This window comes from Lissotriton helveticus, chromosome 3_1 (genome assembly GCF_964261635.1).
Source record: "Lissotriton helveticus chromosome 3_1, aLisHel1.1, whole genome shotgun sequence".
NCBI lineage: Eukaryota > Metazoa > Chordata > Amphibia > Caudata > Salamandridae > Lissotriton > Lissotriton helveticus.
The window spans coordinates 2,086,874,536-2,086,901,448 of NC_136061.1; the positions used below are offsets into that span (position 1 = coordinate 2,086,874,536).

At 42.2% G+C, this 26,913-nt stretch overlaps 1 protein-coding gene across 4 annotated transcripts in view; it reads right to left on the bottom strand.

Moving 5' to 3' along the window:
* LOC144824122 (aminopeptidase Ey-like) overlaps positions 1-26,913 on the bottom strand; it is an 836,887-nt gene that overhangs the window by 127,416 nt on the left and 682,558 nt on the right. For all 4 annotated transcript variants that reach the window (XM_078683237.1, XM_078683239.1, XM_078683235.1 and 1 more), the window contains exon 16: positions 17,333-17,424. In XM_078683237.1, coding sequence (XP_078539363.1) covers positions 17,333-17,424 — 92 coding nt within the window. The remainder of the gene's footprint in view (positions 1-17,332; positions 17,425-26,913) is intronic.

The window sequence follows — 26,913 nt, forward strand, 5'->3', positions numbered from 1 at the left end:
CAAAAGATGGTTCTTTGTATTATACTTATTAAGATCGGTGAGCGATCTTTGCAGTCCGATTTTCGTGTGGTCCATGATAATAATATCATCGGCATATTGCATTGTCTGTAAACGTATCCCACCCAATTATGTGGTGGCCAGGGCTGTGCCTGCCAGTTATTTGGGTAAGTCGGCAGTGTAGAGATTGAATAGTAGCGGGGCTAGTACGCAGCCTTGTTTTAGGCCATTCTTAGTTGCAATTATTTTGGATAATGTTTGTGCACTTGTTCTGATCCTAACCCAAGTTTTGTGATGCAAGGATATCAAAGCTGAGAGAAGAGGAGATGGTATCCCCCAGGAATTTAATTTGTGCCATAGCATCCCTCGATTGACTCTGTCGAAAGCTGCGCTATAGTCCACGAAGCAACAGAATAAAGGAAGCTGGCTGGCCAAGGTGGCTCTCCACGACAAGTAGGACAATGCTATTATATTGTCCATCGTGGAGCAGCCCGCTCTGAAGCCTGACTGGGAGTGAGGCAAGATGTTATTTTCGTTGGCCCAATTTTCTAGTTCAGTCAGTAAAACACGGGCGTAGGCTTTGGCTTCAATGTCCAACAGAGCTATTAATCTATAATTGGCCGGGTTTGAGTGATAGCCCTTTTTATAAATCGGGTGTAGTATTGAGCCCTGCCAAGAAGGTGGAATTGTGGCTGTGAGGAAAGCATGTCTAAAGAGGGGTGTAAGGAGTTCTGCCCAAAACTGCCAAAATGTTTTAAAGACTGCTGCAGGTATTCCGTTTGGCCCTGGCGTCCCATCGTTCTTCATGCGGCTGATGATCTTGCTTACTACGGTTTCAGATGTGGCCAGGCCCAGGGTGTTTCCATTGAGTGGAGCTTGGGGCGGGGAGGGGGATGACAGCTCCCCTACCCCGCCATTATAAAGCTGGTTGATATGCTCCACCCATACGTTCTCAGGAACCCCGTTTTCTTTAGTCTGGCCGTTGTTACTAAGCTGGTTAATGTGTCTCCAGAATCGGGCCGAATTTTTTTCTTTTAAGATGGAGAAGATTTTTAGCCAGGCTTCCTCGATACGTTTGATCCGTTGGGCCCATGCGCGTTTCTTACTAGCTGCTCGATGTGGCCCTTTTGTGGCTCGCTGGGCTGCTCTTTCACTTTTTTCCCTTCTATGTAGGCCATTTTGCCTCTTTCGTTTGTTTTCAGGTGTTACCTGGTTTGAAGCTTGGTTGAGAGCCTTTGGCGTCCATTTTTTTTGGTCGGCAGATGAGCCCCCCCAGAGCCTGATGCAAATCTCTCAAGAGAATAGGCCAATGATTTAGGAGGGCTTGTGGGCCAATTGTGATTTTTACTTGAGCGTTTTTCGTTACCCAGTCAGCCAGTTTTGAGTCTAAATTGATGGACCATTTAATCCTACGTGAAAGTTGCTTGTTTTTCTCACCCGTGGATTCGCCCGTAGGTGTGAATCTGCAGGATGCAGCGATGAAAAGGCTAAATGATGCTCTTAAAGGCCTGTGATCGCACTCAATTCGATGATCGATATTAAAGTCATTTAGGTGGAGGGCTAGCGTACTTCCGATGAACAAGTAATCAATGGTAGAGATGTTTCTATAAGTTGGAGCTGGTGCCCATGTATGGTCATTTGCTTTTCTTAGGTTGTAGGATGATGATATGGAGCAGGCTTTAAATAGAGCTTGTAGAAGCGCAACCTCTTTAGCGGGATTGTTTACATTTCTAGTTTGTCAAGCGATCTATTGTTAAAGTCCCCGGCTATAAGTGGGTTGCAGTTGGGGTATTTAATAAGAAAGTCTCCGATTGTGGCGGCCAGGTCGTCCAGTGCTTGATTTCTCGGGTGCAAGGCAGGATTGACGTAGCAATTAAATAGTAGCAAAGGGAGCGGGTTATTGTGATTTTTTTAGTCCGTTAATGCGTACTACTTGAATTCCGGGTGAATCAGATCCTATCATTGTTGCTTCCAGTCTGCACGAATGCTTGATGTAAACCGAAAGGCCGCCCATTGGCCGCCTGAAGATATTCTGTCTCGTGGCTGGGACGTGCATTTTGTAATATCCGGGAAGGGTGGTGGTGGTAGTTGCCCATGTTTCCTGGAAACAGATTAGGTCACCACTTTGAAGATACTCTACAGCCGAATTGTTCTTAACCATTTTCTGGAGGCCAGCCACATTCCAGGATATGATTGTAAGGCCGTTATTTTGATTATTCCAAGTGTGGTCCGTTTTGCCTTTAAGGCAATCAAAGATACCGTCGAGCTGACTGTCGGCCGTTTTCGACCTGGTGTCCAGATTGATAGTTGGTGACCTGAGGGCTGGAAAAGACCCTTCTCTGATTTGTAGAGCAAGTGATCCTCAGATGTTCGTGCTGAAGAGGAATGTTGGCCAGGTGGTGTCCGGAGCCGGGTCGTCTCCGCATTTTAAGATGGAATAAGTCTTTTGAAAGTTTTTAGCTAGAACGTGGGGATATCTGTCTTGAGGTGGGGGCCTGATCTCGATGCCCCAGTCTGCGAGTTGATTTGCTTCATGTAGCATTGCTGTCAAGTGTGTCTGTTGATTTAGCCCACCACTGTTGAGTAGTCGTGGGGGTCGCCTGGCCGGCTTAGAAATTTCACCCAGGCGATGTCTGCAGATCCTATATGTTCCAGTGATGGAATATGGTTAAGCAGGCGCAAAATATTACCTCTGTTCAAGACATCATGTTTGCCTTTAGCGTGATATCTTGGTGTAAGTACAACCTCCAGCTCTTTTGATTTTGGATGGCTACTAATCCTTAAAATACCCGATGTGACTTGGCTATCAGGCACAGATATTGGTCTATGTATTGAGAGGGTACTGAAAGCCATGGATCCGAGAGGGGATATTGCCGCCTGTTGGTACTCCGTATTTGTATTATGTGTAATAGTGGAGGGTGGTTGCTCGGTGACCTCCGGGTGTGGCCTTGAGGAAATAGTTGAGTTTGGTGGTCCGGGAGCAGGGCTTTTCCTTGCACCTGAGCCTTCCGCAGGTTCAAGGCCAGTTGGCATTGTGCAGACTTCGCCTTTCAGTTTGTTATGGGGGCTGGTGAAAGAGACATTAAGGGAGGACGCCTCTCGGGTTATGTCTTCAGCAGAGCTCTTGATCTTTAGTGATTTAGATTGTAAGTTAGTTGATGCCACTTCTTCGTCATTCTTACTTAATGTTTTTTTCGTAAAAATTGGATAGAGCTTGGCTGTGCTGGTAACTGAATTATTTCTCACAAAAACACACAAGGGTCAGAACTATAATGACCAGCACTGATTTTCACTATTAGTACATGCCTATTTAGCAAATATTCCCTTGTGCGACACGGTCGAGGATGTGACCCATATACACCCCCTGAAAGTGACTAATGCCACTGAAACATGTATCACAGAAAGTTGACCCGCACCAAGGTTTATATATAGATACTTGTTTTGTACAGTTTATATATATCAAAGTGATAATGAACTTTCAGACAGAATCTTCCCACATATAAGAATTTCAAAAAGACTTGATAGTAGAATTTTCAGTTTTCTTTATTCAAGTTCTGAGTTAAAATCCACAGAATTGCTTGTGCCAACGAGTTTCGTCACCACTGTGACTTCTTCAGGGCTCAAAAGTTAAATGTTCAGACGAGATTGCTAGTTGGCGTCAGTCACCATATAATTTCAACCGGTCTAATATATTATATTTGATATATCCAGTGTATGTTCCTCTATACATTGAGTTCTACACAGGGAAGGTACCTCCTGTTCTTTGTATCGGACCTTGGGTGATTAGGACGCACATTTTGTCCAGGACGCTTGGGGAACCATTGAGACACATACGAGCGCTGGCCATGAGACACTAATCACCCAAGGTCCGATACAAAGAACAGGAGGTACCTTCCCTGTGTAGAACTCAATGTATAGAGGAACATACACTGGATATATCAAATATATTAGACCGGTTGAAATTATATGGTGACTAACGCCAACTAGCAATCTCGTCTGAACATTTAACTTTTGAGCCCTGAAGAAGTCACAGTGGTGACGAAACGCGTTGGCACAAGCAATTCTGTGGATTTTAACTCAGAACTTGAATAAAGAAAACTGAGAATTCTAAAATCAAGTCTTTTTGAAATTCTTATATGTGGGAAGATTCTGTCTGAAAGTTCATTATCACTTTGATATATATAAACTGTACAAAACAAATATCTATATATAAACCTTGGTGCGGGTCAACTTTCTGTGATAACTGAATTATTTATATAAGTAGTAAAAGATGCTGCTCGATTTTGGGATTTTTCCCTCTTTTGCGCTTTCTTTAGTTTTTTCTTTTCTTTCTGGGAAAGTGAAGCTGCCTTTTGATTGAGCGCTGGGGCAGCTTCAGTTTCTTCTATTATTTGAGAGCTGGTTGAGGGATAAGATACAGTAGGTGTAGTCTGCATCAGAGGTGTTGGGGTGGGATCAGCAAGTGAGATCAGCTGCGAATTTTTAGTAAAACTGTCGGTGAGGTCTGCAAGTGGGTTGACTAAGTTGTTAGATGATTCCATGTGTGAATTAGTTGAGGCCAATGGTAAGGGAGGACCAGGAGGGGATCTTGAAGAGCGAACTGAATCAACTAGGGTGGTCAGAACAGCAGGTAGGTTTGCCCATCGGTCCACAATGGCCGTACATGAGCATGAGCAAGTAGTTTGAGAATTGGAAATCTGGTTTGCAATGTGGTCCATTTTTCCTTTCAGCTCAGATAGACATGTAGCTATTGTCTGTAGCAGGTCCATTTGTAGTTCCATTTTAGAGGATTGCCAAAGTAAAGCTTTAGCCGTTAGGTATTGTGGATTAGTGAATTTTGGTGAGTCAGGGGCACCCATGAAGCTGGAGTTCTCTGTGTTTTCAGGGGTGTGATGTTGAGAATTTGTCCCACTGGATCTGTACAGCTGTGGGGTGGACTCCAGGGTTTGCTCGATTTTGATTTCGAGTTGCTGTAAAAAAGATGCTGAGAGTTCTCCCAGATCTTGGTTTTTTGAAACAACGGGAGAACATGTAACTGTATTTGGAGAGGAGACTTGCCTAGTGGGTGAGTGAGGTTGATGTATTAATGCCTCGGTTGTTGTAGTTCTGGCGTGCCCACTTAAGGCCAGTTTAGAGCCGTCTGTGTCAAGTAAATGGTGGGGAACTGCTGGGGCAGAGCCTGCGTTGGTGTTAAAGGCCAAGTCGGGATCCGAGCACAGTTGAATGGGACTGTTAATGGTGTCCATACTGTGGTGAGAGAGCGATCGACTATTGATCTCTGTTTGGCAGGGGCCCTGAATAGTTGTTGCGGAAGGAAAAGAGTCATCCCAGCCACTTGAGTTGTTTCCTGAGTGGTCTGTCCTGTCTTTAACTGGTAGGTTGTTTAAAGGCCGTGGAAGCAAGTAATTGGTTATGAGGCCTGTGTTGATGGATTTTTAATTATTCGGCAGCTTGAAGGCCCCGGGGAGGTTGCCTGGGTGCGAAGCGTTTGTGCAATCTGTGTTTGAGGCGTTCGTTGTAGGTCCTACTGAGGCTTTGCCGCTGTTGGCATCTGTGGCTGATTTTGACCTGGTGACTGGGATCCGTGTTGTCATCTTGTGGCGTGTGCAGCTTATTTTATAAGTTGGTTAAGCCTGCGATGGTGTAGGAGGCTTTAGGGGGCCTTAAGTCGCGGGCTCACACCTTACAACTTCAAGCTAGAATGCGGTACAAGGTGAAGTGGGGTGGCTTGCTCACAGAAGATTAAATCAGCTGCCGTCAGGCGTTGTGGTATGTGGCAGTTTGACTCCTCTACCACACACAGAGGGGCCCATTATGATCGCGGACGGACTTGAGTCCATCCGCGACCATAGAGGAGGAGGGAACCTCCGCATGGCCTGCGGAGTTCCCTCCTGTCCAATAAGGATGTGACCGCCACCCTGGCGGTCACATCCTCTATTTTTACCATTACGGCAGGTGCGGCTTCAAGCTGCACCAGCCGCAATGGTAAAAATGCATACATTGCATTTGTATGCAGAAAGCGGCAGGCACCGTGCGGTGCCTGCCGATTTCTGCATACAAATGCAGGGGGGTACCATAGGTACCACCCATGTGCACCCCCCACCCCTCCTTCACCCAGGGGGCCCGCAACGGGCCCCCGCAGTGAAGTTCCACATACTTTTACATATTAGAGCTTTTCCGCCGCGGTTGTAAGCCAACCGCGGCGGAAAAGCAGTGGGCGGAAACCAGGACCCACCAGCCATCCTAATGTGGGGGAAACATCCTTTACAACGAAACTTTTACAATGCAGTGCTTTTACAACGCAGGTTTTACAACGAAAACCATTACAACGCATTGCACTGGGGGGCGCTCTAGGATAGGGAATAGTATTAATTTACTATCCAACACCTTCCCTACTATCCACGGGGACTGGAGTTGGAATAGTAAATTAAACTATTCACTATCCAGCACCCCAAAGCACTATGCGTTGTAACAGCATGCGTTGTAAAAACTGTGTTGTAACAGCATGCGTGGTTAAAGCATGCGTTGTAATGTCATACATCCGGAGGATGCGGGAAAACCGCGATCCTAATCTACCCCAGAGTACGGGGTTACTATGTTTTGCTTTTGCTTTTATGCAAATTCAGAGCGAACAACGTGTGTGACTTTTGTGACAGGGGCTTTCAATTTTAGGCAGCGCAGATCCTCTGCCCGGTCACTTTCCTTTCGATGACAGTCAGTCGGGCGTTTTCCCCTGGCGTCTGCGCCCTTCTGTTGGAGAGCCACTGAAGGGCAAGCTGGAGCGAGCGGGGCTCGCAGGGCGGGGCCACTGGCTGGGTCGGACCTAGTCAGACCAGCCTAGACCACCACCCCCGGGCTCTTACTTCGCAGCTGCCTCTAACGGCAGCCTCGCTCGCAGACTCTCTGATTAGCTGAACAACCCAGAGTCAGTTCAATACAGTTCTGAGGAGGTTTGCCTTAGTTGTGGCTGCAGTGTAGCTGGAGGGCGGGCCTTCCGATGCTACTCCAAGGAACCTCGTCAGTAAACCCCGCAGCAGAGATACGTGGGGAGAGTAGGTAAAACTTGCAGGTTGCAGAGAGGCGGAAGATTAACCGCAGGTGGGGAAAATGGCTTTAGCGATACTGTTGCAAATCAGCAGTGTTAATTCTCTCAAAGAGAAGTAGAACAATGCAGGATACAAGGACTCTTCTCTCTACACAATGTCCCAGAATGCACTGACTTCCTTGAACAAGTCCTTGAAATGATCCAGGGGAAAAAAACTCTCTTCAGTTCAGAGAAAAACCCCTCTTAATTTTGGTAAGGAAGGTATAAAACCCACTTTTCCTCTTATATAGTGGCCACTATATATATATACCAGAAGAAATCAAGGAAAACGCGATAAAAACTAAGTTGCTCACGTTTTAACCCAAACTCCCACTCAGCATTTAATTTACACACCCTGGATACATGTAATGCCACTTTACTAGGGCCTTAGAAGTAAATTAAATGAGCCACCAGGTTTAAGGGAGAGAGCACAAACACTTTAGCACTCGTTAGCAGTGGTAAAATGTGCAGGGCCTAAAAGCCAACCAACATTGGTTTAGAAAACAGAAGGGTGAAGGCAAACATTTGGGGGATGACCCTGCAAAGAGGGCCAAGTCAACAGTGGCATGTCAGATAGGTTGTTAATTTTTTGTTTTGAAGACCAAAAGTTTGATATATTGGGTGTTTTCAAACAGCCCTCAAGGGTCACTGCTTGTTCATGCTGTACCGGAGAAAGTACGCACACGATGACACCAATGTCAGCCTTTCCTTCCCTCTTCCGAGGAGTCTCCTAAAAAAGCCCACTACAGTGTGTTGCAAAGTTGTATCCACTCCAATCAGTGAGATGGTTATTGACCTGGGATCCAGTGTTGTATTCTGCACCAAGTCAAGCAAAGCTCCTTTTGCACCCTATTACAACCAGAACCTAGAAAATGTGTGTGTAATTCTTATGTTTTGAAACATGTTGTGTTTTTATGTTAGTGAACCTGACATCGAGAGTTCCTACGTCCTATCTATACCCAATCCATTATTGTGGGCGTCATAATTGTGGGCTCCCCTACAGGGAGCAGAGCACTAAGTAAGTTGAAGCAGGGACGGACCATTGACAAATGTGTGACTACAAGGCCTCCCCCGCATGTCCCCTAGGGAGTTGATGCCCTGATAACATGGGGTAATTCCTCTTTAGAAACAGCAGCAAGTATTAGACTTTCCTAACAGTATTAAATGTGCCTAATGCAAATTGCATACCAAGAGTGCACTCACGTCTTTGGGGAAAGTGACCTCGTTGCATCTACCCTAACGAAAGCCCAGGACCATTTTCTAGGCCACTAGAGAGGGCTGAAACATGTTGGTGTCTAGTTTATGGTTATAAGACCTTCACATCCTAAATACCCTATTATGGTGTTTTTACCTTCCCTACCACTCGACCAATAAAGGATACTTTAGGAGTGGGTGAGGAATTCTATCTTTAAAGATACACCCTCATACACCTTTTCAGAAGTGCACCCTGAAACATGGTTGAGCCCACCCCGGCCTTTAGAAGTTGGGGTGGGCATGTCACTATTAGAGTGTGATCTATATATTGAGAAAAGGGTTTATTTTCCCTTCCCGCCACAATAATGGGTTGATTATAGATTGGATATAGGAACTCTCAGTGTCAGTTTCACTGGAAAGAGAACCACTATATAATAAATAAAATACCCCGTGTTCCCTGAACCTTTTGAAAGAAACACTCTGTGTGTTTTTTAGAAGGCACACTTAACTTTGGTTGTACATAATAGGGAGGATGTGTTCCTTTCCTCCTCTTTTGTGAGGACCTCTCTACAATTCCAGTGCCCTTTTGGGTCCCTAACTGTGTAATATAGTGTTTCCGTGTTCCTCTTGTAGCAGAAACTACATGAATGTGATTTGGGGTTTATTGTTTTTGCTAATTGTGCAGCTGTTTCCACTAATTTCAAAGACAACACAGCTATACTCTAGTTACTTAATATATGAGTCTGTAATTCCTACTGTAATAAGTTCCACTCTGAGGCTTGCATTCCTGGATGTTTAAAACTTTATATGTGCCAAAAAAAGTTACCAAACCCACCAGCAAGCACTGCAAGTGCGCTGACATGCATGTATGTTTTTCTGATTTATATGTCTAATTGCGTTTTTGCATGTTGACAGAATATATTCCAAAGTATTATTAATTCAAGTAAACTTAAAATAAACTTGCCACCATAAAACTACTGCGGTGTTCGGTTCTTCTCTTCCCTTATGGAGGCTCTTGTGCTTGAGGGGCTCCACTAGTAAAGCGTGGAATTATAGTGTTGTAATAATAAGGTTTACCTTTGAATGTGACAGCGGAGTCAGTTGATTGTAACTGCTGACTCCCGTAGGTACCTTGTTCGTGTTGTCTGGTAGAGTTAATTAATAAACTGGAATTTAACTCATTGTGTAGTCTGGATTTTACTACACAATTTATGGCGACGATCTTGGCCAGACCGGACCCTCGCATTCGCCTATTTTTCATTTTCCTGGATATTGGCAATCAAGTTTAAGGCATCTCTTTCGTCTCTACCAGTATTATTGGACCAGGTATTCCTCCTTCTGCAACTTCAAAACCCCACCTCCAACATCATCCACTTCGGATTCATCGACAGTGAGGCACCTCCTTCATCAAATCGCGAGACTTTCAAGTGTCTCCTCTCCCCCGTAAAGCGCATATTCCTGTCATTCTTCATTCTTCGCAGATTCAACATCGGAGAAGTGAGTTGGACGAGCTGCTTGGGTGTGAGTTCCATGTTGTACCATTCTTCTTTGGTGGTGAGGCTTTCATTCGATTTGCAGCACTCCCCTTTCCCCCGTAAAGCGCAGACCGCTGTCATTCTTTATTCTTTGCAAATTCCACATCATAGAAGTGAATTTGACGAGCTGCGTTGGGGGTGAGTTTCCTGTAGTACCATTCTTCTTTTGTGGTGAGATTTACTTTGGATATACAGCATTCTGCTACCATTTCACTCTGCCACGTTTTCTTGCCCAATTTTGACGGTTTTCTTTCACAATCTTCTTTCGCTGATTCACAAAGCTTTCAAAGTTTGAGTCTCTGAATTGTATCTTCTGTTCAAGGTGTCCTCAACACGAGTCAATTAGCACAGCTTGCAAATTATTAACTTTATTTTAAATAACTCTCCACTAGCTTCAGTTGCTGATTCACACAGCTTGTAAAATGCGGTAAAACGTTGTATATAACAAACTTTTATAACACTAAAATGTTGCAAACCTAAGTATACAATAAAATATAAACAACAACTAACACTAAGAAATTATTGTGACACAATTCGCAGAGAAAAGTATTAAATGCAAATAGTTTTGAAACTTTTTGCATTTAATACTTTTCTCTGCGAATTGTGACACAATAATTTCTTAGAGTTAGTTGTTGTTTATATTTTATTGTATACCTAGGTTTGAAAAATGTTAGTGTTATAAAATTTTGTTATATACAACGTTTTACCGAATTTTACAAGTTTACCATGTCTACTCCAACAACCAACATAACTGTTAACCCACCTAAAGAATTTATGTGCGTTCCTGGTGATCCTCCCGTTCTTTGGGAACAGTGGAAAGAGTACTTTATTAATTACTATTGACCATGATAATAAGTTGTCAGCTGATAGGAAAAAAGGTTTATTAATGCATAGTTTCGGACCTGAAGGACTTAGAATATATAACAAACTGAATAAAGATAATGTTTCTGGGGATGAACATGTTTTTAACCAAGCTGTTAGACAATTAGATAGCTACTTTTCGCCATAATTGTGTATTGGTGTAACGCGTTTTAGATTCTTTCATAGAAAACAATTCAAGAATGAATCATTTGATGATTTTGTTACAGAGATTCAGAAACCTTCTATAGATTGTAGATTTGGTGTTATAGAAGAAGAACTTATAAGAGACCAAGTTGTCATGCATGCGTTTGATACTTCCATACAAGACAGGATATGGGTTAATGGTGACAACTCTCTTAAAGATGTCCTTGCTATTGCTAGGAAAGCAGAATTGTCTGGTAGTTGTGCCAAAGCCCTCAAGAATGAGAATCCAGATAATGCGCAACAAGAAACAGTTGCCAGAGTTCTTTCAAACAAATCCAATCCAAACCCACTTCGAAGTCTTTTGTTAAGAAAAGTGGTTATTCCAATGATGAACAATTCAGATGCTACTGATGTGATAGTAGACATCATCTGGCTAACGATAAAAATTGTCCTGCCCTCAGACAAAGATGTACAGTTTGCAGAAAAATTGGTCATTTCAGCAGTATTTGGCATGCTAAGAAATATGGTAAATATAAAGTCAAATGTATTGAGTAGGGTCATATATCTTCTCCTAACGAGGATAGGGATGACGTCAAATTCCATGAGTAAAGTGGACTCTAACAAACCTATATGTTTAATGTCTATAGGAGGAATTAACATACACATTGCAGCTGATTCTGGTTCTCCTTTCACCATTGTAAATGAAGCTGCATGGTCCGACAAATTTGTTAAGAAACTTAGTCCTGAATTACTTCAACCTAATTGCGGCAGAAAGTTACATGGGTGAACCTATTGATCTGCTTGCATTCAGGAACCTTATTTTTAGGTTCAAGAATAGAAGTACACTTTGCAAACTTTATGTTTCCAAGAAAGGTCCATCTGCTCTTGGAGGGAAAGATCAGAGAAAACTAAATATTATCCTAGATCCTAATGGTGTTCAACAAGTTCTTCCTTTAGACGAAGGTGAATGTTTAGGTGAAATATTACGTGATATATTTCCTGCTGTTTTCTCAGGTACCTTGGGTAAATTGGAAGGTTTTGAACACCACATTCGCCTCAAACCTGATTCTTCTCCCCAAATTCATTAACTTATATTCCTTTTTAGGTCTCGTTGCGAAAAGCGCGCGAAAGCGCGCTCTCGCAGAGAGAACTATAGCTGTCGTCTCAGCCGACAACGAGTTGGAATGTGGATACAAGACCTGGCCGCGCGCGCAGCGTTGTCCCATAGGATAACGTTGGGCGCATGCGCTTTTGCATGGCAGACAAAGCCGGATCGCGACGCGTGCCTCGTGAGCAGTTCCTTTGGAATGCAGGGGTAATCTGCAGAGGGGCGCGCGGCGCTGATCACGAGGCGCGCGGCGCTGATAAACAGGCTGGCTGCAGTTACCATAGTGTGCCGCCTGACTTTCAAGACATGAAATGGTTTAAATCAATGGGCGCCTCTGTCCTCTAGCTGCAGTGCCTTTTAGAAAACCAATTCACTTTAGTAGATTAAAGGCTGGTATTTTAGTTTTGTTTTATTATAACTTGTTTGGTGATAAGAGCGCCTTGGAGACAAAAGCCCGACTCCAGGCACCTGTTTGTGCAGGAGTCCTGTGGCACCCCGCACAGGCCAAGTTCACCTTGTCAGAAAGCGTGTGTACATAATCTTTCAGCACAGGACTTAAACGGTTATTTTCCGTCAGATAAGCAGTCTGACCTCACTAGGCAGCTATCCAGATCTTTGAGGAAAAAGCTATTTTTTGCACGAAAATCTCTCATTTGCAGCAAAATATACAAAGTCGTTTCTCTATTTACCCCCTCGCACAATGGAGTTTTCAGATATGCGGGATTTTTACTCTCAAATCGCTTGCAGTTTGCTAACGTGTTTCTGAAAAATGCTGGCAGGGCTGGTACAATGCTTCCACCGCGCCATCGGAGAAAGGTGTTTGCGTTTTCAAGCCGTTCCAACCCTGACAAAACAACCGAAGCATCCAGAGGGAGGGGGGTGGGAGCTACCCCGAAAGGACACGTTGATACTCCCATGCATTTTTCTACAGTTCCGTGGAGATGAAAAATGCAGGCAAGCCCCTGTCAAAAAGGTAGGTATGTGAAACTCTAATCATTCTGTTCTGGAGATGTATTATTTTGTTTCAGTGTTTATTAGAAAAAAACACGACTCGAATAATCCCATATTCGATGCAAAGTAGTCGAAACGTCACTACTTTATGAGACAGATCATGTCAAGAGCAAGAAAAGAAAATGCCGTGATCTTGGGTAATGTAACTGGTTTTCATGGAAAGCCTCCAAAACGTTCGGGTCGAGTTCGCGCTATATATATATTTTAAAAAAAAAAAGACATTTGACAACCGAGCGAAATATCAAACTAGAGTGTACCGGAGAAATGTTAAATTACAGCAAGGCAGAATAAAAGTGCTTGAGCTGGAGGTCAGAGACAATTTACCTCAATTAGAAAAATAAATAAACATTGTTAAAAGCAATAGGTGTGATGCTGGCAGCCAGCCTTTTACCTTGTCGATGCCTGTTATGAATAACAATTATTAAAATCAACCTCTGACATGCTTCTCGCTATCATTAAAGCTCTTCAGAGAGCTTTAGCTTTGCCCAAACACAAGGGCGACCCCGGTATAAGTTCTAATCCTATGTTTAAAGACTTTGCTGTAGAAATGGCAAACGACTTTGCCGTTTCTAGTTTAGCGTGGATGGGACTATGCTAATCCTGTGCTTAAAAAACTTTTCTAGACAAGCATTTGCAATGCAATAGGTCCCGCATTTATGCGAGTTTCAGCTATTGGCATTGTAAATGACAATGCCTTTTATTTATGTTTTAAAAACTAAAACAAAAATAGAAGACATTCTTATTTGCAATGTCAATAGCTCAAAATCGCGTCAATGCGTGACCTATTGCATTGCAAATGCTTGTTCTGTTAGGGATGAAGTGGAGAAGTAATTAGGTAGGTTGGTTAAAGATGGTGTTATTGAACCAATTAAATCTTCCCAATGGGTTTCTCCATTGGTCGCTGCAAGGAAGGCCAACGGAAAGATCAGGTTATGCATTGACTTACGCCATCTTAATGCTAATATTTGAATTGACCAGTTTCCTTTACCCAAACATAATTAAATGCTTACCAAAACTAGAGGAATGGAACTGTTCTCCATCATTGATCTTTCCCAAGCATACCACCAGATTTCCCTTTCTAAAGCTTGTAAAAATCTCACTGCCTTCATTTCTCATATTGGATGTTTTCAGTACACTAGAATGCCTTTCGGTTTAGCATCCGCAGCCACGGTTTTCCAGTGTCTAATGTACAGAATATTTGGTCATCTGAATTATGTTCTCATCTTTCAAGACAACATTCTTGTTATGTGTAAGAACAACAATGATCACAAAACCAAATTGCTCCATGTACTTTCCCTGCTAATCAAATTTGGTTTGACTGTCGAATTTTCAAAGTGCAAGTTTGCAGCAAATAGTGTAAGTTATCTTGGCCATGAAATTAGTGCGGTTAGTATTCATCCCAAAGCCAAACTGGTTTCAGCTATTACTGATGCCCCAAGTCTAAAAAACAAAGATGAAGTGAAATCTTTTACAGGACTCGTGGAGTTCTTTTCCAAATATTTCAAAAACATTTCAAATATAACCTTTTAGATAAGACAACTACTGAAGTCCAATTCTCAATTTGTGTAGTGTACTGCGTGTCAGGAGGAATTCACAGATATTAAGAATGCTATTTCTTCTGCTCCTGACATTCTAGGTTTTGACCCTTGAACATAATTACTACTGACCCCAGTGGTACTGGCATGGCACTGTTTTATCACAAGTTAACAAAAAAGGTTTTGAATCCATTGTTGCGTATGCATCTAGGTCTTTCTCTCATGCTGAGTGCAAATATGCTGTAATTGAGCGTGAAACACTTGCTTGTGCTTGGGCTCTAGAGCATTTTTGCACATTTGTTTGGGGTAATGAAGTCACCGTTAAGTGTGAACATAAACCGCTGGTTAAAATTCTGTCTAATGTTGGTATGGTTAATGTGTCTGCAAGGTTAGCATGTATTTCAATGCAGTTATTAGATTTTCTATACAAGATTGAATACTTACCTGGAAAGAAGAATGCTGTTGCTGACTTTTTATCACTCTTACCTGTTCAGATGGTTGAGAACCAGGATGATCTTATGGATAATGTTCAAGTTGCTTGCATGTGGGACCATGGTCTTGATTCTTTTCAAAAAGAGGAGTGGAATAAGGTTTTGACTAAAGATGACTGAGTAAGGAAAGTTTTATGATGGTTGTGCAATGGTAGGGCCTCGCAAAAAGGATATTAAAGATTTAAAAGCATATTGGGAAGTCAGAGATGAACTATCTTCTTCCGATGGTAACCTTACGAGAGGAGATAAAATTGTTCCTCCGTTTGATTTAAGAAATAACATTATTTCTTTATGCCATGACGGGCATCTGGGTATTTTAAAAACAAAGTGTATTGTCAAAAGCAGATATTGGTGGCCCGGTGTGGACATTGAAATAGAGAGAGTTGTTAGAGATTGTGGATTGTGCTCCTCTACGCATAAAACTTAAAAAACTTTAAGACCTCTCATGAGTGAGTTTATGTGCCCGTAATCTCCCTGGGAGTACGTTGCAGTGGACATTATGGGTCCTGTTGGCAGTTCTGAGAAGTATGTCATTTCAATGATAGATGTGTTTTCTAAATGGCCTGTGGTCAAAGTTATCAAAAAATTGGATACTGACACTGTGATACCATTTTTTTATGAAGTTTTCCTTAGTGAAGAGACCCCTGCTGTTATTATTAGCAATAATGGTGTACAGTTTTCTTCGGATGCCATGACCAAATATTTATCCAAATGTGGTATACGACACAAAATCACTTCCTTGTACAATCCCAGTGGAAATGGCTGAGTGGAAAGGTATAACAGAGTTTTTTGAAGGGTGCCATCCAGTTGGCCTTTAAAAATAACATTCCCTGGGAGACACAAATGTTTAAAACTCTCTGGTCCTATAGAGTTTCAATCGTGGATTCTACAAAATGTTTCCCTTTCGAGCTCATGAGGGGTAGAAAACCCAGAGCTAAGTGGTTTCCAGGTTGGATTAAAAGTTGTGGAGAAGTGAATTGGTCTTCTTCTGATGTAAAGAACAATCTTCTTCTTAAACATGATAGGTATAAAATGTTTTATGACAAAAAACATAACACCCATAAAGTTAGGCTTTCTGTTGGCCAGTAGGCCAGAATCAAGAAACCAGGTTTTGTGCAAAAAAATGAAAGTACATTTTTTCAACCATGAACGCATTAATAAATTAAGAAAAAATGCTGTCAATATAGAGAATGGAAAATGTTGGAATCTCAAAAGAGTTGCTTCATGTAAAGCTCCTATTGCATTTGATTCTGTTGTCAACAAATCATCTGTTTTGCATGATTCTTCTGATTGTCCACAGAATCGTCGTGGTCAAGGAAGTGAAGTTGTGGTTTCTCATGATGGTTCACAAGATAAAGATACCAACACCCTGAGAAAAAGGATCATCAGTCGTCCAGTTGCTTTAAATGAATATGTTTGTAATTAATTTATTAATTAATGTTTCATTTGGTTGTAGAGGAGGGGATGTGTAGTGTTCGGTTCTTCTCTTCCCTCCTGGAGGCTCTCATGCGTGAGGGGCTCCACGAGGAAAGCGCGGAATTATAGTGTTGTAATAATAAGGCTTATCTTTGAATGTGAACGGACAGTGGAGTCAGTTAATTGTAATTGCTGGTTCCCGTAGGCACGTTGTTCGCGTTGTCTGGTCAAGTTAATTAATAAACTGGAATCTGACTCATTGTGTAGTCTAGATTTTACTACAACTACCTTTAGGAAAGTTTCATATTTAAATTGGTTTCCGAAGAGTGCTGGAACTTGATCTTAGACGATTTTTAAGTTTCCGTTCATCCTTTGCTCACAGATTGCTCTGATTATGAATGTACATTTACATTTATATAGCGCTTACTACCCCCGAAGAGGCATTCAATTGTGCCTATGATCCACACATAAACAATTGTTTCTGCCGTGAAGCAATTACCATCTGATCTAAGCACAAATTGGCAGAAAAAAGAGAGCTTCTCAACAATGCTTAGTAAAGCGGCATAAATTGTCAGATGATTGTTAAGTCTTCAGTTGTTGGTTTCTTCTGTGTTGTGGCTTGTCTCTACTTTTAACAATGATTAACTCTTGTAGGCATTGGCTTGCTGGAAGCCCATTAAAATCCAGTAATGTATTTCCAATATCAATGAATTAACACTAATGAAAGTAGCAACATTATTTTCTATTGTTTTCAGGTCCCTAGTTTACTCTGCCACAGTTCACAATCTTCAACAAACCTTCTTAAACACGGTGTACTGGCTCAAATATGTAAAACATTTCATAATACTAGTCTTTTAGCAAAGTCGGAATTCAATAATTTATTAAAACTACAGATACTATAGATTCCGAGAGTAGTGAAAAAGAAAGACGAAAACCACAACATTCTGGGAACTTACTCATTCATCAAGCCATGTGGAAGGACTGTCCAGTTTCTGGTTACATTTTTGAAATACTGGAATAACGGAGTAACTTGCTTTTGAAGATATTTCTGTAAAGGAACCAACAGTACTTGTTTATAATACCCCAGCAACCTTACATTTATGAATGGGATTAACTTCCAATTTAATCACATCATCAGGGCCAGACTTTTATCAAAAACAGCCCCCCAAAAACCACTTTGCCATCATTGAGCGTCCTAGTGAATGTAACAAATTCAGACCCTTGAAAAAGGGTTTTTTCGCTAAACATAAGGTGAAAATTGGACCCATTCACCAATTTCAAGTAAGTTCTGAGTCCAAGCCATGACTTTCAGGCGTTCCCTGCATTCAGTTGTCCAACCTTTAAAACCTGTAAAGCACAGCTTTTAGACATGCCCAGAAGATTCTAGGTGCTGGTGGTAGCCTCCAACCTCACCATGTCCCACTAAGGTGTTGATTTCTAACTAGCCCAATGACTTTGCCATACTCTGTATTCAATCCATATACGTCAGGAGCCTATCGTACATAGCCTTGAGGCATTTTAGGAAGCCTCATTGGCAGGGCACGGGCTATGGCCATTCCCTGTGCCCAGTCCTTATGCATCCAGAGGCCACAGATATTTTCTTGAACTGTGCTCTGCATGGTCTGGTAGCAAGGTGTGGCCTTAGGCCATTCTGGAGCAGAATTCTTGGACATGTCAATTGGGTGCTGGGGTTGTCTGGCCATGCTTGTCACTCATTCTCTTACCAATTCAATTCAATTCAATCTTTATTCGGTTAAAGAAACCTTATAAGATACAATACATATAATTAATAAAATACAAGCGGATACAAAGTCACAGTTAAATTTGGGTACAGTTAGCAGCACGTTTTTTCTTATAGCAAATAATACAAAGTATGTAATTACATTTCCCTGAGGGTTTTTTAATTGGAAGACAATTCATCATAGTCAGCTTGCCTCATCCAACGAGATCACTTAGTAAGTATACAAACTAAAACAATAAAATATTTTCTATATAAAACAAGTACCAGGATCACTAAAAACAAGCAACACTTTATCATTTAGCAAACAATATCATGTTAAACTAACCAGTTCATTTTACCTCTGCACCTAACTTATACATTCAATTCTAGCCAGCGATAGTGCAGTACAAAGGTAGATAAAATTAGATTTTAAGACCTTTTCTCTTTCTGATCAAGGCTACACATAAGAGGAAACGGCTCAGACTGAACACTATCGGTTGAGAGGTGTCTCCCTTAAAAATTCCAAGCCCAACCCCAATATGGCGAAGGCCTAACATTTTGCATATGGGCTTTAACCATTTTTTCCTTGCGTTAAGATATGCAGGACATATAAATAAAACATGAGATTCATCCTCTTTCAACCCCATTTCACAAAGCTCACATAAAACTGAATCAGTATTCATATTTGCACCATTATTACAGTGCCATTTGATTGTCCTGTCCCTCGTTTGCAAAATGCTGTACCGGAATTTTAGATATAGACTTTTAGCCAACGGGGGGTAAATTTCATCCATAAGGGGCTCTAGTTGCATATTCATTTTTACTTCAAAAATTTTTGAAGTCAGAGTTCCTATATTGGGGTTGGCTAACACTGAATCACTAATAAACTCCTAGTACCTTTGTTTCAGAAGCTTTTTTGAGCTATTAGTGAGCGAATCTGGGTCTGACCAAAAATTACTCAGCCCCAGTTTTCCAAACCATTTTTCGACGTACACTAACCATGGCAAATAGGTGATATTTTTTATAGCCATTATCTCTTTCAGTGCTTCTCTGTAGTCTACCAGCTCCTCTGTAGACCACAGACGGACTCAGTAAAGCAACGGGCGAAGAGAAGCATAATCAGCTGTGCGTCGAAAATTGAGGTCCCACAGTACGGGGGTCAATGGTGTGGAACCAGGTACACCTAGGAGCTGTCTGATGAAGGAATTCTCGCGTACTAGAAAGGTATCCTTCAATGCATATCCCCAGAGATCCGCTCCATAGAGGGAGGATGATTGTGCTTTACATTTAAATAATTCAATGGCCGGTGAAACTGATTTAAAATGACTATTCTTGTGCTTTTTTAGAATCGGGAACTGGTTTTGAGTCAACCTCAGTTTTGCATTTTCTAGTTGAGTTTTCCATGATATTTTGCTATCTAAAATAATACCAAGGTATTTAAAATTAGGGACTTCTTCAATAATTTCATCATTTATTTTAAAAACTTTGTTAAAACCTTTATGAGGGTTGATTGTCATGACCTTTGTTTTTGAGGAATTAATTTCCAATTTCCTGTCATGACAATACAAACTAAATTTATTTAAAAGGTTCTGAAGTGCTCTGGGTGTCTGAGAGATTAAAATCGTGTCGTCTGCAAATAACAATGCCGGAACGGCTTCACCACACAATTTGGGAGTGTCATGCTCGCAGCCCAAAAGGGTGTCGGGAATATGGTTAACATAAAGGGAGAATAGGGTAGGTGCCATTACACACCCTTGCCTAACCCCTTTGGATATTTTTATTTTCTCACTTAGCTCCCCATTTGGTCCCCATCTGACTCGTGCATAATTATTCTCATGCAGTCTAATTAGTAACTGTAGAATGTTTCCGGGCACGCCCATATTATTTAGTGTCTTCCATAGGTCTGCCCTTGGAACCATATCGAAGGCTGCTTTCAAGTCGACGAAAGCCACATATATGTGGGAGCTCCTTATAAAAGTATATTTCCAGACTAAACATAAAAATCTAAAAACCTGGTCCACTGTGATTATTTTTGGTCTAAAACCAGCCTGGTACTTCGTAAAAATAGAATGGTCATCGATCCATAAGGCAAGACGACTAAGAAGTTGGCGGGCAAAATTTTTTTGTAACACGTCAATCAAACTGATAGGACGGTAATGCGAGGGATTCGACCTATCACCTTTTTTGAATAATGTTACAATCTCTGCCCCCTTCCAAGTTTCGGGGACAGAAGCTCCACTAGCAATTTCATTAGATAATAAATTAATGTAGGGAGCCCAAATGTAATTCTCATGCTTCCAGAGGTCCCCAGGGATTCTGTCCGGTCCTGGGGCTTTTCCTGGCTTAACTGCTTTAATTGCTAAAATTGTTTCGTTCAAGGTAAATACAAGAGGGGTTTCATGCAATGCCAAGTCAAGGTACATATTAGCCCGGTCTTCATTATCACCTGGGTCGGCACAAGCATATAATAAAGAGAAATACCTAACCCAAGTCCTTTCCTCAAGAAATCTATCTTTGGTTTCAGTGGCCCCTTTGGTGCCTCTAGCAATAAGGCTCCAGAAGGAAGTCTGATCTTTGCGCTTACAAGCATCTACCAGGTCAGACCATACCCTCTCGTCCCATTCTTTTTTGGCCGAAAGTAAGCTTCTTTTGTACTGAGCTCTTTTGATTTTAACATTGTCTGATGAATTTTCCCAGACTGCAATAATTAAATCTGATTTGGCTCTCCGGCATTCCTGATTATACCAAGAATTACCCATTTTTTTACATTTATGAGCGGCATTTGGTCTTTTTACCACTCTAGTCAGGATCTCACTGAGCTGGCCAATTAAATGGTCATGGGATTCTGTCAGACAAGAGCTATGGTTTGCAGTACTATTCTCAACCAAGGGGGACATATGTCTAACGAAGACGTGGTAGATCTGGCTAATAGTGTTTGTATTTCCTAAGACTGCTGGCCACTTTAGAGACCTACGATTATTTGCTTCTAGGGGGTCTTGTAATTGATAAATATTTTGTCTGGCTCTCTTGTTGGTAGGATTAGAGATCAAATTTTGGATAGATAAAATCAGAGGATAATGATCGCTCTCCATGCGGTCATCCACTTTTAGATCCACTACCATAGGCCATAAATGTGAAGAAACTATAAAATAATCTAAATGGCTAGAACAAACACCTCTAATGAATGTTGGCTTACTGGGGCAATCTGAAGGCAAACGCCCATTACATGCACGTAACCCACGCTCAAACGTTAAGCTCAGTAATTGTAGGGCACTCACAGTACAGGCTACTTTGTAAGTCGTGTCAACCAGGGGTATATTGTTGACACTATCCTCATCTTTATAGATGTCTTCAAGACCCAGTATGGGCTCAAAACTTCTATTAAAGTCGCCACCTATAATTACCGTTGCATTCTGATCTAACCCTACCATAATGTTACCTAAGTGGGTTATGACTGGCGACTCTTTGCACGCTTGATGTGGTCTGTTATAGACATTGATCACATAAATGGTCTGTCCCTTGGGTTTTTTTAGTTCAATCATCAGAAGGTCGGGATTGTTTGTATCTATTTGCTTTAAGCTTACCCCCCCTGTGATTTTGACCCATACTGTTAAACCACCAGAAGGTCTGCCCCCATTTGTGTTTGTTGTGGGAATAAAAAATGATCTGTAATCAACCTTAAAGTAGTTCTCTAACCCCCAAGTTTCCTGGAACAGGATAAGGTCCCCACTGGCAAGATATTGGTGCCAAGCTGGATCAGATAGATTTTTTCTCAACCCTGCAATATTCCAGCAAAATATTTTATCTATTTCTAACATTTCTTGATTTGCCTGTGCCTGGGGTTGTCTAGTAGTCTCGGAGACATCTGTATTCAATGTTTGAGCCACTGTATTTTGTCTAATGGAATGGTAGTGCGGCAGTTCTAACCTGCAATCCAGTGCATTTTGATTGAACTCAGCTTCGGGGTTATCCCTGGGAATGGCATCCCTTACTTCATTGGAAAACCCCCCCCTTGAGTCATTGGAAACCCCCCCCCTTACCAATTTATCTTTCTCCAAGACCTCACTAAATGCTTCAGCATATAAATGTGATCCAAAAATTACAATTCACAAATGAGTAAGTGGTGTAAGAACCCTTATACTTGTTTAACTGAAAAAACCCACTATTTCAGCGTTATAGATAGAAAATAATAACATAAAAATAAGTTAACCCTTCTGCTACGATTTTTAAATCAATTTTTAAAATGTTCATACATATACATCATACACCAGACCATTTTTTCGGATTGTAGGAAAAAGGAGCTGAAATGTTCCTTTAAACGTTTTATCAAACGTAATGCTGCGAGATTTCTCCATGTGTAAATGTGCTGAATACGCACAAACTGCGTGCCGTGTAGCAAAAGCTGTGCTTGGATGCGCATGAGCAGATCTCAGTCAACCAATCATCACGCAGCAGGGATATGCTGAAATCTGTGCGTAAGGTACCTTCTGTTTTACTCTAACCCAAAAACGATGCAGCGTACTGCACAGGAATGGGAAATGCAGGCAGAGAAAAGAAGCATTAGCAAACCAATTGGTCTCAATGTGACTGCCATTTATGACCTTTACTGGGTTTGCAAATAGCTTTTGTAAAACTGTGCAGTGTGACTACTTTTTGTCTATAGCTGCGCATTGTTGAAGAACGAAATGCCACTATCAATGGAGAGGTAAGCCAATAGTTGAAGCGGGCTGATCCTGCGTCCCATGCTGTGTCCTGTGGTGGGAAACACTAAAATATGAATGGCTCTCTGACGACACTAAGGAATGAAGAGAGCTGAAAGACCCCATACGTAGGCAAACTTTATACATGTAATTAGATTAAATCAATATATCTTTTCTTATACCATACCTGACAAGCATTGGCAAAGCCAAGCAGTCCGACCTTTGAGACCTAATTCCTTTGCCAACTCCTTTTGGTGATGCAACACAGCATCATGTTCTGCCAATGCTGTGTATCATGACCAAAAGAAACAAGCATTGGTGAAACCAATAGGTCTCCCCTATACAAGAGCTATTGGTGTTGGCAATGTATTTTTTGCCATGTTGTAAACCTGTGTGGCTGCTGTTTGGCTTGGTTAAAAGTTAGTGCTGTGGAAAGCCTTTAAATGGAGTGAGGGGAAATAGAGCGTCCTAGCCTGGATTTGTTGGAGTAGAGTGTCGTAGAGTGGAGGAGGCAGAGCAGAGTGTTGTAGAATTGAGTATAGGGGAGTAGGGTTCAGTGGTTCAGTGGCAGAGAGTTTCGTAGTGTGCAGTGTCATAGAGTGCAGTGTTGTAGAGTGCAGTGTTGTACCGTGGAGTGACCTGGAGTGGAGGGAAGTCAGGCACCATTGAGGTGGATTTTTTTGGAGTAGATTGAGATGGATTCGAGTGGGGTAGAGTGAGTTGCATTGAGTGGAGTGGGAAGGATTGGAGTGGGTGGACGGTATGGGGTGGATTGGATTGGAGGGGGTAGATTGAAATGAGGTGAGGTGGATTAGATTGGAGTGGATTGGAGTGGGGTGGATTAGATTGGTTGGGGCAGGCTAGATTGGATTGGGGGTTGAGTGGATTAGAGTAGCGTGGTTTGGAGTACGGTAAATTAGAGCGGAGTTGAGGGGTGGATTGGACTGGACTGGAGAGGAGTAGATTGGAGTGGGGTGGATTTGAGTGGGATGGGGTTGATGTGGACTGGAGTTGGTGGATTGGATTGTGGTGTGGTGGTCTGGATGGATTGTATTAAGTGGGGTACACTGAACTCGGTGGGTGGATTGGGTTAGAGTGGGGTAGATTGGATTAGAGTGAAGTGGATGGGGTGAATGGGATTGGAGTGGAATGGATTGAAATGGGGTGGATTGTAAAGGGAAGAGGTGGATTGGAGCGGGGGGATAGGGATGGATTGAAGTGGGGTGGGGTGAATTGGATTGCCGTGGTTTAGGTGGATTACAGTGGGGTAGATTGGATTGGCTAGACTGGGGTGGCTTGGATTGGGTTGATTGGATTGTATTGAGGTGGATTGTATTGGAGTAGGATGGATTGGAGTAGGGCAGATTGTGTGGATTGTGTTGGATTGGAGTGGGGCACATAGGAGTGGGGCCCTTTGTATTGAACTGGAGTGGGCCACACTGGAGTGGTGCAGATTGTTTTGATTTGGAGCTGATTGGAATGGGCAGATTGCTGTTGATTGGAGTGGCACACATTGTTTTGGCTTGGAGTGGGACTGATTGAAGTGAGGCAGATTGTTTTAGATTGGAGTGGGGCAGAATGGAGTGGGACTCATTGTTTTGGATTGAAGTGGGGCAGATTTCTTTAAATTGGAGTGTGGTGAATTGGTTTGGATTGGATTGTGGCAAATTGATTTAGATTGTTTGGACTGGAGTGGGACAGATTGTTTTGGATTGAGTGGGGCTGATTGTTTTGGATTAGAGTGGGACTGATTGTTGTGGAGCAGATTGGAATGGGGCAGATTGTTTTGGATTGAAGTGGGGTGGATTGTCTTGGATTGGGGAGGGAGTGGGATGGATTGGATTGAGGTGTAGTGGATTGAATTGGAGAGGTGTAGTGAAATGGGATCACCCGCCATAAGGGCGGGGGTCCCATGGGGGCCATTAGGATGCGCCCACCACAGTGCCGGGCGCATCCTGCATTCCTGTCATTGTGGCGGGTGGTGCACTCAGCACCGCCCACAACAATGCCAGGAAGGCAAGCCATGCACTACCATGCACAACATGGCAGGCGCCGCACGTTGCCTGCCATGTTGTGCATGGAACTGCAAAGGGGTACCATAGGTACCCCCTATGTGCACCCCTCTCAGAGTCCCTGGGGGCCTGCAACTGGCCCCTTCAAGCAATCCCCGCATGCCTTTCCATGGCGGCAATGCTGCCACGGAAAGGCATGTTTCCGCCCCATCCTAATATGGATGGTGGTGTCTAACAGACACCGCCACCATATTAAACTCTTTCCGCCCGGTCAGCTTGTTGACGGGGTGGAAAGGTGGCGGATGGTCTTTCCGTCCGCTACGGTACCCCCGCCATGGTAATATGGCGGGGGGAAATGAGTGGAGGGCGGGGAAGGATCTCGGGCAGATCGTCACCACCATGCGGGCGGTGGCGATCCGCCAGCGATCCTAATGGGCCCCAAGGTGTTTAAAAAAATCAAATAATAATTTTGTTGACTATTCTGGCTGCATGGGGTTCACAAGAGGGACAACAACCCTAATATAATGAAGAATTGTCACCATAGATGAAGGGCATTGGGTTAGGATATCCTTGCCCTTGCATTCTTTAAAAAGTCTCATTACCCTCACTTCCGGCCCTCAATCTGAGCACTGAAACGAAAAAATTGTCCAAAGCACAGATCCCACTGGGTGTGGTGATGGTTATTAAGAAACAGAAAATAACCTAATTCCCTATAACTTACCTTACTTAATTGAGTATCCTGGGAAAAGCCATCTATAGGTTGGAGACAATACTGAGATAAAGAAGATAAGACTCCATCCCAACAAACCTGATGATTTCGACCCTACTGTTTAAACTCAGGAATATAAAAAAAAAGCCACAATTGAGGACAGTATATGGTCTCTGAGTTTCTGTTCCTGCCTATCCCTCCAACAGTGGTGTAACCTCAGCTTGTGTCTGCATAAAGGACCGTAGCATGTCCTGTCAAAGATCACCAAAGAAGACACTAAAGAACCTCAAAGGTAGATTATCCGGACCTGTAGCTTTCCCAGTGGCTAAAGAATAATTCCTCACATACCTCCTCCAAAGAGACTGGTGCATCTAAGATGGACCATTCCTCTACATTTAACTTAGCTCTATCCAAGTTCTTCAAAAACTTTTCAGCTATTTTTCAAAATTATAGTTCAGGCTCACGGTTTTATGGTATTTATATTTTTGCCATTTCCATCTGTATGTATCCATATTTATTTTTTGCAAATTTTACCTGTATTTATCCATATTTATTTTAGGTTTTGTGAAAAAATGAAGCTGAAATGTATATATTTCTAATTCATTTAACAAGCTAATGTACACTTGTGCCTGAACGCCTAAATGGTTTCAATGATAAATACACAATGAGATGATAAAATATGTACTTATAAGAAAACTTGCATATTTTAGTATCAAGGTTGTGCACATTTTCCGCTGTTTAAGGCTCTTTACTAAAGTTCCTTTAGTTTTTTAATCTCTTCCCTGTCAATCCGCACAGCTTTTGGCCAGACAAGCATGAATGACAGCAGTCAGAATCACTCAAAAACAACCCATTTTCTGTTTTTATCCACATTTAAAAATAAATACAGAGAAGAAAATATATGGTTTTCTGTCTGTAATTATCTTTAAAAATCTGTAAAGACAGAAAACTGGCAGCCTTAATTATAGTTAAAAGGATTGTGATTTTTAGTGCTACAGGACTCCTGAGTGATCACAAGATCAAAATAGAATGATCTGATTAGCCATTTTAGGCCTCAGGGCCTTGACCGACCATCTTGAAAAATAAATGAAAAAAAACATATAGGGACCAAGGTAGGGATACTATGAACCCTCAACCATTGTGTGAAATCCTAGAGGGCCCACCCTTGACTAAAGGTCTTTAAAAAATTGGTATCAGTCCCACAAAATAACCACTGTCCGGGGACTGGGGACCCTGCCCAAGTAAACTATAGGCCCAATGGAATGGTCCATCTCCAAGAGAACAGAGAATGCCAGTTATGTTTATTGAGTGGGCAGAGCAGCAGGAGTGTTGTTGGACACTTCTGTCGTCCATGCCCTGGTCTGCAGGCGTGGAGGTTCAAAATAGTAGCACAACA